Genomic DNA, 15884 nt, shown 5'->3' with positions numbered 1-15884 from the left:
CCTCTCCGCTGAAGCTTTCGTAATTGCTCAACAGTGTTAAAGAGCTCTATTTATATTTATTTTTTTATTTTTTTGTGTTATAAACACCAAGCTAACTTGCTGTGGTACAAGTGGGAAGAATTGACTTTAATTGCCTTACTCAGTGTGAAAGGGCTCCAGCAGAAGTGGGGCATGTGTTCAGACTTTATTAATATAACTGTAGGCTAGCTGTGATAATAGCCTTTTCTGATTTTAAGGGGTTTCTCACATGTTGGTTGTAGTTTTGAGCATTGTGGTGTTTGTTTGTTTGTTTTTTCTCATTTCGTTACTGTTTTTGTTCCTCAGATGATCTTTGGGACCCTAAATCCCGTAGATGTGTAAGCCTGGGTACAGAGTCAGTTCGGACACTGCTGGTGTTAGACGACTCAGTGTGGGCGAGCTGCGGGAACTCTGTCACAGTCATGGAAATATCTAGCTTCAACACACAGGTAAATAAAGAAACTGTCTCTGGACATACAGTTTGGCAGTGTATACAACTGCTAAAAATGTGAACAGCCAGTGATTTTTCTACATTGCTTCAAACTAAATAAAACAGAGCAAAACACAAAACTTAATGTTAGTATTTGAATACTGTTGAATTTCCACAGCTGATAGTAAATCTGCGTTATGAAAAAGCCCATAGAACAAAGAGAAATGTATTTGGTTGAAACAAGTCAGATATAGTTAGCAAGTAGCTGATGAGCTGATAGCTGTTGTCACTCCCTGTCTGTGTGAAATCTCATTTCCACATGGCACATGACACAGAAGAGAAATTATTGCATGCTAAAATTCAGTTGTTAGAACATCCGTTTATGTTCCCTGCTAATATTTTGTTCTAAGAAATATTAGTTAATGTTATATTTTCAACTGCATCTAGATTTAGCATCTCATCACGGTTACCCATCATATTAAGAAATGTGGACGCTGTTTAAAAACAGGTTAAGAAATAAACTTCAAAGAGATTATCTTTGACTTTTTCCAAAAGGTTACGCGAGCAAACAAATGAGTTCAGTGAAAATCCACATTACAGTGGTTTTGTTCTATTTTTGTTTTCTGCAACATTTGAAGAAATGCAAACTTACACTCCTTTCATTTTCTGGGAAGATTTATGCAGCCATCCTAGAGAGCCAGCATTCTAATCTGTGATGTAATCAAGATTTACTGCCTGGAGCTGCTGCATAGACAGAGACACAGACCCCTTGTAGAGTCATACAGTGTTTGTTGGAGTTCTTGCTCAGAAAATGGTTTTATTTTTCTGTGCCACTCAAAGTTGCGGCACAGAATGTGTACCATTCTCTCCAGAAAATTAGTTGCCTTTGTCATTGTTTCCATTTTTCGTGTAGTCATTCTCCAAGGTGTTCTTCTGTACAGCGCGTCATTAGCGGTTTAGAGCAGGGTGACTTCTCCAGCTGAGGTACACAATAATGAATGACATAAAACAAACTCTTCTGGGTAATGTTAATATGGTATTCCGATGCAAAACTGCAAACCATTACTGCTTAATTATAGCTCCCAGATGTAAGTCTACATGGCTGTATAAATGGACAGGGTGTTAGCTTAAATGAGCATGTGTACCAAGTCAACCTTTCCTGGGTAAATAAAAGTTTATGACATATAAAATTAATTGCTGAATTTAATTAAAAAAACAACAACTAACAAACAGAAACAATACCAATTAAGAGAATTCACTTCATTTCATTTCATATAAAAGTGTTTTTCATTTTCATTGTAAATGAGTTACATTTTCGGGGGGGAGAAAGCAGTAGAAAATGTACCACCTTCATTTCAATTGCAATTACTGATGTTTTTGTTCCCCCTATGCCTATCATAAAACTGCTGATGTAGAGGAAAAAAAACATCTTCCTCAAAAATCAGAATTATATAAGATACATTTTATAGGTGTTGTTTTTGGTTTTTTCAGAAACATCACGTGACAGATCTGGATATTCAAATCAAAAATAGCTGCTTTTTCAGCATGCTTCAAAATCGAGTCGAGCTAGTGTCTCCTTTTATTCCTTCACCTTTTTTCCCGTAGTCTACTTCTCCAGAGACACAAGCTTAATCAGCTGAATGACCACGCAGTTCTGGTTCACAGTATCTCCCACAGAGCTTAGCAGGTCAGCTCTGGTTACTACTTTGCTAACCTTGTCTTCCTCACTAATATGGACTCAAGAGGGCTGACTTCACAGGGGCTGTGGTGCATATCCAGGATCTAGACAAGAAGTATTTGGCACCTACAGGAAGAGATGTGACTTGGTTCAAGGCTCAAGGGTCATGGACTCAATTCTACTTCACTTCATTGTTTCCCCACATGGATGTTCACCACTTTGTGAGATTTGTACTTCTGAATCATTTATCTGTGACTCTGCTGGACACGTGCCCCGTTTCATTTGATGCACCCTGCTGCTCATCGTGAGAGTCTTTTTAAATGTTCACAATCTGGCCTTGGCTGCACAGTGTTATTTAAATATATCATTTTTAGTCTGTTTGGGTAAACAAGAAAATACTTCCTGTGGTGTTGAAATTGCCTTCAGCAGATCCCCAAAGGATTGTCATAACACTTGCAAAATTGTATGGACTCTCAGCTTTGTATTATTTAATTATATTCACTCTAGCCCAGTGGAGTACGTGAAAATTATAGTGCTGACAAATGCTTAAAAATAGTGATGTTTGTAAGGAAAGGAGAAAGCAATAATAGAAGAAAGAACACATTTAGAAATTCAGAAGCAGCTATCAGTTTTATCACACAAGGATATTTTATGTAGTTCAAAGAAACTCCAAATGGCACTTTTCACTGCTGTATCTGTAGCTGAAAACAAGATGAGTGTTATTTTAACCAAAATGCAAATACTAGCATGACAATGACAACTTTCTCAATGCTCAGATAGCACGCCGTTTATCTTGTTCAGCTCTAAAAACAAAGTACAGTTTATGACCCAACCTCAACAGATTTTCCCTGTTTATGAAAATGGATCATCATTTAATCGTTATTTGTGATTCAACCTCTTGGATCCATCTAGGTCGGTGCAAAATTTCATGCTAATCTAGCCTATATTAATCAAAACGCCCGTTGCCGTCTGAGTTGTTAGTGGTGCTAAAATGTTTTTTCAGACAGAAGCAGAGATCCAATCCTTGCCAAGATCAGCATTAGTTCCCACTAATCACACCTCTAATTTGGCACACATCTGTTTTATGCATAGACTGAATTTGAAATGTGTAGACCCCTCGTGACTTCACTTGTTGGTTGTGAAGTTCTGTAAGGTTTTAGAAGTGAATCCATATTTGTGTTCATTTACAAAAATATGTTCAGAGGTTGCAGATCTAACATTTACATGCTTAAATGTTTACATATGCAGCTTTCAAAGGGTTCTAATAATGTGCTGACCGTTTCTGTGGTTTTCCTATGCAGTTTAAGATTTTCTAGCTTCAGACTGGTGGAGTTGATAAAGTGTGGCAAGACTAAAGGTGCTGCTTTAGAGAGTTATCTATCTCTATCAGGCTGTTTCTTTTCAGTAAGAGTGATCAACTACCTCACAGCAAGCCCTCACTTTACAACTTTTTGGAAATGGTCGTGACAGCAAAGGCTACGTGGTTAGGAAGTGACTTGTCAATCAAGATGTAAAAGTAAGGATTGAGACCACATGCTCATCAGGAAAAGAATTATTGATGTATTATTTTAAGTCAGAAGTTGGAGCGTTTTCTAATGCAGTCGACCTTGCAGTCGCTCCTGCTGGCCATGAAAATAAATATAGCTTTAAGAAGTGTGCTTTTGTGTTATTCTCAGCGGTTTGTTTTCTTGTATTCAGACTAACAGAGCTCAACCTAGATGTCGTTCAGTTGGCACTGCAACAAAAAAATACCCCCCTCTTGACCTAAAAAGGATTGCCACCAACTCTTTCCCCCACCGCCACACCCACTGTGTCTCTTCACATACAATTGCTACAGTCACGCTGTGAGGCATGTTCACACCGACCAACCCTATTTACACCAAACACACACAGAAGGTGTGTGTTGGGGTGGAGGGAACAGTGTTTTTATTTGTTATTAAACTGTTTCACTCAAACAAAAACAACGAAATTACTAAAATTATAACCCTGTTTACATTCACATCACGCCAGAGGAAAGGGTTTGGTAGCAGCAGGAACGCTGAATACGACGGGACTCTGAAACACCTTCATTGATTAGAAAATGAAGAAAATTTCAACCAATCAAGGGATTTTTTATTTAGTAGATTGTCACGCAGTAGGGGATCTGACTATGAGAGTAAAACAGAGCTCGGTTTGTTTGTTTTGATTCATACACAAATTTCATTTTGCTCGAAAACTGCCAAGCTTGGCTTCGTTATTTCAGGCACTCAACATCCAGTCTCAGTATCATTACAGTGCTCCACAAACTCCAACAGTCTGTGGAGGTTTGAGTCACTCCCATATAACCAGACCTTAACAAAGTAGGACATACGTGGGCATACAGGCTTTGATCAATACTGACTGGCAGGCCTTGTTCTTTCCTCTTCCTATTACTATTTCTTACTCTTCCTGCTTTCACCTATCACTCACACATCCACTCAGCTCCTTCGCCCTTAGAGTGAAGATGTGGACTTTGCACTCAGAAAAGGACAAAGACACCTTGTCACCCTGTGTAATGAAGGACTAATGAGCTGTTCAGACCAGCTGTAGTGTTTGTGGCTTTAGCTCTGCTGTTATTTCCCACTGCTGGTGGGAGGAATATAGGGGAGATGTTGCTGTTAGTGTGGCACTGCTGAGCTGAGTGGAAAGGGCACATTACTACTGTCAAGCTTCACTGACTAACTCATCTCTGTAAGCAGCGTTGGATTCAGGAGACTAATACCACGTTGTTGGTTGGGGGCAACAGTTGTGGCTTTTACTTACCTCGTATTTGACACAACACAATGGGCATTCACTGTGTTTTATCTACAGTATACGTGTGATGAAATATGGAATGGATTTTGCCGTGCGGGCTGAAATGTGAATCGATGCTTTTGTAAATTTTATTACACCCATTAAATCAATATTTTAAATATTCTTGGGCACTTTTTGAGAATCCTTGTAGCCCCGTCAGATGGGCCTGATGTGTTGGTTTCGTTTTTCCAGGATCCCATCCAGGTGGTTTCACACACATGGCAGGAAAGATGGCGTCTAACCGCCGCAGTATGTTACCCATTGATGAGCTGGAAGTCCGTTTTAGAGCCACCTTGCTCGATATTGAGGAATGCATTACTTATACATCGCATGCAGTGCAACAGAATTTTTCTCTCCAAACGTGTCAACATATTTGAATTGCAATGGCTTATTGAAGGTGAAATTTTCCTTGTTATTATGGATATCTAATTTTTCGATGGCTGCACTTGAAAAACGTAGAGATGCACTGCATATTGTTTCCCTAGTGGAACAGGCACCCACTGCTGAGGAGTCAATTAAAAGGGAAAACACATCAAAGTCTTCTCTCCTTTTCCCTAATTTCAAACAAAGGAGGACCCACTGGCAAGGGCACACAAACAGGTGGTAATCCCTGTCTGCCGGTGCACTTGGGTTGGGGTGGGTGGTGCATTCTCATCCATACTGAGTCACTCTCACTGACTAATTGCCCAGCTTCATGCAACTTGTGCATTGACAGTGATATGAGTTTCAAGATGATGCCCAAAGCAGCCCTTGTCACGCCTTAGACCGCAGGGGCTGTATGTGTTGCCATGATAAGGCTCATTGCATTTATTTCAAGCTACTCATTAAGACTGTGCCCAAAACTATTTTTCCATTGTGCTCTTAAAATGATAGAAGCCAAGGCAATGATGCAAAAACATGCCCCGTGTGTCAGTGACTCTTTAAATGACTAAATTAGGAGGGACAGCTAGACTTTATTTGTAGAGCAACACTAAATGTATTATTCAGGGGACTTCTACTTCGACCTCATCGAGTTGTAATATAACCACGGCAGTTATCTTAGATATTTAACAAAAAAAATGAACACTACACACTTGAAATTTGAATTGAATGCCACAATAATTTGAACGCTAACTGAAAATGTTGTCATTTTTTCTCTGGTTCACTTTGTAATTTAGCTGTATTTTTATAGTTGATGCTGAAAATCTTGCAAATATTGTACCGAGGCCTCAATATTGGATGTCCACTCATTATGTGGAGAAAAAGTCATGTCTGTTGTTTGAAAGACCAGAACGAGAATCCAGAGAGAGCTAACTTTTCAGTTTTCTAAATGTTTTCTATATTATTTATTGATGAAATGGATGATTGCATTTTCTTCACATGTTGTTGTAACAGAAATAAACTGTTTGTTTGACAGAAGTTTGAAGTTCATCCAGACCCGCTGGTCAGTGTTGCACACATGGCGTGTGCTGGTGGAGGGGTGTGGATGGCATTCTCAGAAGGTTCCTCCATTCGTCTCTTTCATACTGAAACGTTGGAACTTCTGCAGGAAATCAACATCTCAACACGCTCAACGCTCCAGAACACTGGTACATGCCTGTTTAATTTTTTGGGGTTTGTCTTTATTGCACGACATGATGCTTTCCTCCAGAATGCAGAGAAATATTCTTCTCCTTTGGTTTCTTGCACTCACAAGATTGACCTGATAAGTATCCATCTCGGGCCTCTGGAAAGCCATAATAGAGTCTCTCAGTGAATGACAGGGATTAATAAAAAAAAGATTAATGTCATTAAGCAGTAGTAAAATGGCAGCCTTAAAGATTTTATACATAGGATTACTTTGAAAATATTCTTGCCTTTCTTCAAATCCATGCTTGTTTAATATCGTGCCATTTTACCTCTTCTTCTCTACATGCACCTCCCCTCTATCCTCTTTTTGAGTTAATATTTTACTTTCTTTTTGTCCCACTTTTTCCCTTACGCTCCCTTTTTCATCTTTTCCACTCTGCTTTAAAATCCTCTCACCCCTGTTTTACTTCTCACTGCAGTGTGTTTAGGATGCCACAGAGAACCCATTACTTCCTGTGCACCTTCCTTCATGATGGATGAAATATTTATCTGCAACTGTGGGTGTTTTTCCCTTTTTTAAGCAAGAACTATGGTAAACAAATTAGAGCATACCTAAAAGTGTCTAATGTGATAATGATAGTTTGACTCAGTGTCAACTTCGCTCAAACATTTTCAGGCGGTGGCTTGTGCACCTATTAGCCTATTTGTAACATGAATTCAGAATATTGAAGATCGCTTTAAGCTTAAGGGAGAGGTATAAATACATCTGGATTCAGAAAATTTGGTCCTTTTATTGAGTCACACCAGAGTGTGATTGATGTATTTAGAGCATTACTCCATCATATCAGGAATAAAAAGCTTTTCTCTTGTGAGTTGTGTAAAGAAAGAATACCAACAGGCATATGTTTCAAGCACAGAACCTTTCTCTTTTAGATCAAAGTTCCTTTTTTTCCCCCCCGCTCACGAGGAGACTTTAAGGAGAACAGGCTCCTATGGCCATAGTATCTGGAGAAAACTGTGACCCAGAGGTCATCTTCACCCAGCGCTGGTGCTCCCCCTTGAAATATGCAGTAGATCTGTGGGAGGGTCACAGCCTCAAGACTTGGCCCTGGGGGAAGTTACAGGGTGAAAAGAAAAAGAGTTGCGCGGCTCATGTCTTCTGGGTCCACAAAAGGAAGAGGATCTTTGACTTAAGTTGTGATTTGTTGAGCTCACAAGAGAAAAGCGGATCCCTCGACACTCTACAACCAAAGATACTGCACATGAATTACTGATAGTTGCTTTCCATCACTCGGTCTCTGCTCCCTTAGGTTTCTCCTTGACTTATGCTAGGACATGCAGTAATGATATACCCCCTAATCCTCTCCCCTTAATGTGATTTATACTCAACAGGGAATTCCAGTTGCAGTAAACAACAGAGAAGTTTCTGAGGCAGAGAAAACTGCTGATCTCTTCTCTACTAATGCCTTTAATAGTTCTATCCTTAGGGTGAAAAAAATATCCCAAAATAAACTCCTCAGTGACATATCATAGGGAAACATTTATCTTTTGGAGACATCTTCTTTTTAAGCTCCCACGATAAACCCACTACATTTCGGAGTGTGTACATTGCTGTAAAAATTGGAGGTGCAATATTGCTCGAGGTTAAGCTATACCTCCTTAATCTTTGCCATTATCCCTCTGTAACACTGTTCTAAAGACAATGCCTGGTGCCCACATCTTCCGACTTAACTTGAGATTTCATGGTAGCCTGTGAGTGGGTGTTCATGAGCATCATTCTCTCACTTAAGCCCTCTAACCAAAGCACAAACAGACAAACAGCTCAAATAAACAGTTTTGAGATAAAAGCCATTTCCCCCGACGTCTAACTAACTGCTGTGACCCTCTAACGTCTCCATCCAAAGGCCTCTGCGCTCTGTTTGCTCACTGCGCTTCCTCTTGTACACACTGCATGAACTTCTTACTTGGCAGGATTCATCTCTGCACAGTGAAATTAATTAATTAATAACAGTGTTGAGCCACTCATGCAAATCGTCATAATCTGAGCATGACACACAACCGCGTGTAAATACAGCTACACATGTAAATGAGCATTCTCTTGGTTGTATTCAAATGACTGTTGGTGTAATTCAATTATCATTGCCATGGATATTATGGTAAATGGTTCTATAGATAACTAGGCCACAGTGGGAGCCAAAAGCTGAGGGACCACATAAGGAATGCAAAAATAAATCCACAGCAACAATGTTTTTTTAGTCCTTTGTTAACTGGAAACAAAGAATGTGCATGTACAATAAGAGGGTGCAATTATCCTTTCCAAGGCACTAATGCAGTGCTACAAACAGCTCTGCAGTGGGAAACCTAACAGTACAAAATATATGTTGAATATTGCATCATGCTCTATAACAGAATTTCAAAGTTAACTTTATCCAAAGGATTATTAACACACTCTAAAGGAAAAGAAAATATGCCTGAATTGTAGCAGAATGAATAACAACTTGCTGCAGTGCATCACATCTGGTGTTATCAACTACAGACGAGAATAAATAAGTAGGTAAAGAGTTAAAGCTAATTCTGCTTGTCCACGTGCACAGTGATGGCCCTGGTTAAGATAAATAACAAGACACAAAAATCAAAACTTTTGTAGATGCGTGTGTGCGTGTGTGTTATCAGGAGAGTTGGAACTCCCTCCACTACAGTCAGCAAAACATTTCTCCCATGCCTTCTGCTTCGCTTGCACTCTAAATCTTCCCAGAAATTGCAAAATAAATATATTTTGAATAATAATGTGAAAATTACAGCCCGCAATTTTAAAAATAAATCAGCTAGTATAATTACGAAGCAGCTGAAAATGATATTTTTTAATAAGAACGGCCAGTAAAAAAACAGCAGAGGTTCAAGCTACGAATAAGACAAGATATTGCTCTTCCCAAAATAAAATAAAGCAGGAGGTGGCTGTGTCTCAACAAAACTGTCACAGAGCAAAAAACACCAACCCCTTCATATCACAGTATCAGTTTTGTGCAGCATTGTTTTGGGGAGACACACCTGACACATACCTGCACAGCAGATAATACACAAACTTGTGGCCTACAGCATGTAGTATACACACTCATATTTTCACCATCAGGACTTTTTAAAAATCAGACCCATGTTCGTGTTAAAGTTGGGTTTGTTTTAGTATAGAAGGTGCAGCGACTGTGAAGCAGGTGAAAACGATGTAGCTCCACATTTCTGAAGCACTCAGTTCGCAGACAAAAATGTTTAATATTGAGTTCACAGTCTCGTTTCTTCTGTTGTGCTTCTATGAGTTTTCTTTCAACTGGGTCAGTAGCAAGAACATGGATCCAACTTTTCATAATCTTATGTAACCCAGAGCCCTAGGTAGCTGTGCTGTGCATGTGTTAAGCTTGGCAAATACAGACTGATCACAGAGCTTAAACCTTACCTAAAGCTAACACCGGGAATCAACAATGAAAGTATTTCTATTTATTTATTTATCTATTTATTTATTTATGTGGACATACTAGGACTGAACTGTTCTGGTATTATTAAAATAAATGAAAGCCCATAATTCATTCTCTAAAAGATAGACCATCCAGTCTGGTTGTATCTTTTTATCAGCAGGGAGTCTATTTTTATTCCACAATCTCCAATAACATGCTGGAGTTTTGAACTATGTTATTCTGTAACAATACGTGGTGAAGAAAACTCAATTTTCTGTCAATGTTTTCTATATTGCAGGTCAGAAGAGCATGCGAGTCACAAGTCTTCTAATTTGCCAGGGGCTGTTATGGGTGGGCACAGCTCAAGGCTTAATTATCACTCTTCCAGTTTCCAAACTGGAGGGCATCCCCAAAATAACAGGTATGGATCAGAAGGGGGTGTCTGACTCTGATTGAACGGCCTCTTAAGAGGTCAAAAGAAAATGGAGGAGTTGTGCTTTTTTTCGAAAGAAAATTACTCTGCACTGCCCATTATTGAGGTCGCACTTCACATTCTTCTTGTTACCGTGGGAATCAGTGCAAATATAACTAGGCTGACAAGACACAAATCATTGTGTGTATATATGTTTTCGAAGGATAATTTAAAAACTGCTTGGCTGTGTTTTCTTTATAATGCCAAGGAAATGAGGTCATTAGTTTCCCACTTGCAGTACCCTTACTTCACGGCCATCTTATTCCAGGCTAGTTTATTGAATAATATGTAAATATGCCACAAACTATAGCTGCCGTTATTGCTGCTATATTGGTAGGATTATGATAAATTGACACAGTTAACAGCTGATGACATATGATCCAAGGCTGGGTTCAAATCATTTCAAGTTCATACATTTGAAATTGGAACTTGCATTATTCTCACATTTAATTGATGCAACTCATGACGTCTTGACCCCGGCCCTGTTTACAGCAGAATGCCATTTGAATATTTTTGTCTTCTGCCTTCTTCAGGAAAGGGAATGATCTCACTAAATGCCCACTGTGGGCCTGTGGACTTTTTGGCGGCCACCACAAGTTCTCTGTCTCCTGAACTTCTAAAGAGGGATTCTGTTGGGGAGAGCCCAGACTCTGCATGTGTAGTCGAGGATCGCAGTGACAACTCCTCTCAGGAATCCCTGCAACCTTCCAGCTCCTACCAGGGAGAGGGGAGAGGCAAAGGGCGTGGCGTTCTGCTGCAGTATAAGCTGCGCTCCACGTCGGGACTGCCCGGACGGCCGTTAACGGCGCTGGGCGACGAGGCGTCGGACTCCTCGCTGGAGTCTTTAGAGCACAGCGTGGAAGACGGATCTATCTACGAGCTCAGCGATGACCCAGAAATGTGGGTCCGGGGACGCACTTGTGAAAGGGATGGGGGCCGCAGGGACAGGGTGATTTCTGCTGCAGTTATCTCTGGAGGAAAAGGTTTTCGCAGACTGAAGGAGGGAGCAGCAGCAGGTACTAGGACAAGTGGGGAGGGTTTAGAGAATATTCTTATGGTATGGCAGCTCCCACTGACAGTGTGATGTGGCAAACTTATGTGTATTCATAGAATTCTCCATAGCTTAGGCTTGAATCACCTACTCCATAAATTCTGTACATTTGAGTATATGATGAGAAGGCGGTTCCTCTGTCCCAGAGCATGGCATGTTATGTTCGAACCTGTGAAATAAGCACGCTAATGAGTTAATGCTGCTTATAAGTCAGCCCATAGGATCCTTTGAATGTTCAGGATGGCGCATCGTGATCTTTGCAGCAGAGGCACAGGCCACTACAGATTAGGTGTGTGCTGTGGGATTGTTTTGAACAGCTCCCCTCCTTAGTTAAGATTGATGCGCCACAATTTAACCTCATCATTGCTACGTGTGCCGTGCCACATCTACTCGGTGCAAAGGATTTCTGTGTGAGCGCCCATGGACACGACGCGTTTGAGAGGCAGCCTTTGTGGAATCTGCCATGCTCTGCAGAGTTGGAAATGGACGTCTTTTATCTGATCCTGTGGGAGAGATCCCATCTGTTTAGAGCTGAAAGCTGGGGACTACCATCGCATCACAAAGCACATTAGCATCACTTTATAAGCTTTGCCAGCTTTTTTCTCATCCCATACAATGTGAATGTACGATACCTTGCATTGTGTCTCAAAGCTGAATCGGTGCTCTCTGGGGGAAAAAAAAAAAAGAATGTCATTTTTCTTATTTTTTTGCAGGTGTTGCAAAAATTACTCTTGGTTCTTAAAGCGTACTTTGCCTATATTAAGAAGAGTCATCCTAGTACAGTGTTTTTAAAAAAAAAAAGAAGAAGAAGAAAATACGTGATTTGGAAAACTACCTGATGAGAGTCACAGATGGTGATACTCTACACTACAGAATCTATAATCACACTGCAGAATGATCTAATTATTACAGTTTTATTTGATCAAATGAAACTTTTCAGTGCCAGAGCAGCGTATTATCTTCCCGCAATATTATAAATGCCAGATATGTGTTTCATTAGTCACTGGCATCTATCAGCATAATTAAACAAATGTGCACCCTGGTTTGCGAATACTCTGCTCACATCAGTGGGAAGCCACATTCAAATATTCAAAGTTAGACTCAAACGAATGATGAAATGAAAGCGCTGCAGCCATCTAAACTGCTGTCAGCTGTGTACAAATACAAATGCTCATGTTTACAGGACCATTAATTTCAGTAACAGAGGAAGATTCTGACTAAATATGTTCTAATACAGTTACAATACAATTAACAGATGGTCGTGATGATGTATATTACCAGTGATATCACCCAGGACTTTAAGTCATGGAGACTTTTTCGTGTTTTCCTTCTGTTTTGCTAATGTTTTGTAAATATTTGGAATTTTAGTCAAACATTTTGTCCATAATATTTTATAATCAGGATATGAAGACGTCCTTAAACAACCTGTCATTCCTTATGTATAGAAACCTCACAGTTTTTCTGTGGTTATCATGTCTCGAGATTAGTTGATTTACAGAATTTGTGTTTAACCAAAAAAAATATATATATAAAACTCTTTTTTTTAAATAATTAAAAAAAATACAAAGGGATAACAAAGTATATGTAATGCAGTGTCCTTAGAGTCCATACATATTTTTAAACTTGTGAGCACCCAACAGTATGAGAAGTGTTCAGTGGTACTGTGTGAAGTATTTGAAAGGTTTTCCTTTAAGACGTCTTAAAGTTGAACACGTGTTGGCAGACTTGTAAACACGGACTTTCATAGAGGAACCCAAATCAAGAGGTACGTATTTTACAATGCACATCTTTCACGGTGTGCAGGCACAGTAGGTGGCGGCCACACAAGTATCCAACTACGACCTGAGTTTTGTTGATTTTCAATAAGCCTAGCGATGGTTAAGGTTATGGTATATCATTTTTCTCCACCTCTATTCTACTTAGCTTTTCCACCACACGTGGATTCTCATCTTATCCCTTTATCGCAGAAGCATGAAGTTCATGTTTTGTATTTCCCTGAGGCACACCGAGGTTTATTCTCTCTTTTCTTCTGCTCCTCACAAGTGAGATTCAAAAAAACGTTTTAAACATCCCGCTGTCAGCCGGAATCATTCAGGAAAAAGATAAAATAAAATAAAATGATGTAAACTGTCCTTGGATGCTGTCATCTAAATGTAAATCTAAATGTCACATCAGAAATGTATATTTTAATTCATGTGAAATTCAACGCTGCTGAAGGCACAAAACTCACAGTAACTGTAGAGATTGTTCATTCAGCCGTTTTTAGGGTTATTTTTTGCCTCGACTGGAGAGGGAATAGACAGCAAACATGGCTGGAATCAAACCAGGAGTGTTGCATTTGGCTACTATGGCACTTAACTTATTTAAACAGAGCATAAATGTAATTTCTGCAATAAAAGTTTCATATCACATATCAACCTTGGCATTTCATTTGCTTACAGTATTGGCCTGCAGGTATTATCCATGCACTGAATGTTAATACTCAAGAATGAACATAATGTATTACTAATTAGAAGTCCTACTGTACTAAACCTATTTCATTTTATATAAAGGACTGCAACTCTACTGACGTTTTGAAATAAGAAGCAGTTTACACATTGTTTTCTTCCTGTGGTGATCTATATAAGTAGATTTGACAATTATTTCTTTGAGCTATGATAACATTTACTCACAACGTAAAGATGCTGAGATTTGACAACATTGTGACAGTACTGAAAGTAAGAAGCCTCTGTTGTAAACACCCATCGCCTACTTTGATGTCGTTGTACGCATAATTTTCCTGTGCAGTGAAGCATTATTACCGTCATAAAAGATGCATCCACCCTAAGTTCCTCCTCTTAGGTTTGTTGGCTTATTTACAGGCTTCGTTGTCACATAGTTCCCAGATCTCAGTGACTCGTTACTTTGGCGAGTAGAATATTATCATAGCTGATAGAAATGTAACGTCAATAAGGTTAGAAAAGCGATGAAGAAGAATTATACTTCAAGTAATAATATTGCACTTGAATGGCCACAAGCATACAGGAAAAAATGCTTGTTTCCTTTTGCTGCAGTACTTCGATGTTACATGTCTAAATATTGTCTAATGTGCATATACTAAATTAAAGCATTTCATTGAAGATGAAGAGTTTAAGCTTGATTTTTATTTATTTACATGACTGATTAATAATAACGGGGCAGTGGATGCTGTCAAAAGTTTACTATATTGCTTGTCATTAAAATGTTGCTACTTTTCTGAGATTTAGCAGCAGAATGTCCTCTATTTGTTTGATACCATCATTTGGGTAATTACCTCATTTTATTTTGTGTTTGGTTATTTAAATTATAACAGGCTTAATCTGTTGGAAGCCGGGCTTTTTTAAAAAAAAGAAACAACAACAAAAACCAAACTTTTTGGGGACTACTGAGACTGAGGAAATCAAAAGCTGATGTAATTTTTAATTTTGTGCTCAGTGGTTTCCCACTACCCCCAAGACATCACATCACAGGCTACTTAGTCCAGGACTTTTTTTCTTGTTATTTCCCAAGAGCATTGTTGGCTTAAAACTGAAGACGGCATCAATTTTACAAGTGGATTTAATTTAAAAGAAGAAGAAGAAGAAGAAGAAAAGCATTGATTATATCCTTTAACAGTCAGTAGGGGACAAAATGTTCCAAGCCTATATTTCCCTAGATTGACAGCTTTTGTCAATCATAGGCACTTTACAGAGATGTAGTTTCTATAAGTGCAGTCTTTGAGTAGAACTTCGAAGTTAAATTATCGCCACTGAGACTTGTTTTGTCACATCCTTTATGCCTCTTCACCTTCATCGTAGGTAAAGTGCCAGAGGCTTATGTCGTTGCATGGCACACTGCACTTCAGGGAGACGGGCAGGATTGTTACCGGCACACTCAAAAACACACTGGGGAACTCCTACCATTCCTCAACCATCCTCTTTCACCCCTCCTCCCTCTGTTGCCTCTGCCTGTCTTCCTCTCTCTCCCTCAATGTCTTTTTTTTATTCTCATTTAAAATGTGCCAATGAAGTCTTTACAAATATAGAATACTTTGTAGTAGGAAATCCAGCCATGCTTTTTCCTCATGAGTAATTCTCAGGTCAGTGTACACGGGTGTCCTTTGACCACAGTTATATTAATAGTCTCCTCTTCCTGCTACTTTCACATGGAGCAGTCAGGCCACATGAAGGCTCCCTTTAGTGCTGACAATGTCAGATAAAGGTTCAGAGGGTGGGGGTAATGGGGCTGTGCGCCAATGAGTTGAGCTTCCACAGCAGCCTACAGGAAATTACCACGAAAGGTCAGCTCTTAAATAAACCATAAATGAAGGACTAAAAAAAGAGAGGTCAAACTGTGGTTCAGCTGTATGCAGCAGATTTAGATTACATGTCTAAACTGATCACAACCAGCTGAGGTATAAACCTACTGTAACC

The 15884-nt window shown here is 39.4% G+C and overlaps 1 protein-coding gene across 3 annotated transcripts in view; it reads left to right on the top strand.

Annotated features, from left to right (window-relative positions):
- The window catches only part of arhgef10la (Rho guanine nucleotide exchange factor (GEF) 10-like a), a 114931-nt gene extending 100352 nt beyond the window's left edge, over positions 1–14579 (top strand). For all 3 annotated transcript variants that reach the window (XM_026167151.2, XM_026167152.2, XM_026167150.2), the window contains 4 exons: positions 325–467; positions 6334–6505; positions 10230–10352; positions 10937–14579. In XM_026167151.2, the coding sequence (XP_026022936.2) occupies positions 325–467; positions 6334–6505; positions 10230–10352; positions 10937–11487 (989 nt within the window). In that variant the 3' untranslated portion in view covers positions 11488–14579. The remainder of the gene's footprint in view (positions 1–324; positions 468–6333; positions 6506–10229; positions 10353–10936) is intronic.
- Positions 14580–15884: the final 1305 nt, after the last annotated feature.

The sequence above is a fragment of the Astatotilapia calliptera genome, chromosome 5 (assembly GCF_964374335.1).
Source record: "Astatotilapia calliptera chromosome 5, fAstCal68.1, whole genome shotgun sequence".
NCBI lineage: Eukaryota > Metazoa > Chordata > Actinopteri > Cichliformes > Cichlidae > Astatotilapia > Astatotilapia calliptera.
This window is presented reverse-complemented; position numbering and strand designations above follow the sequence as displayed.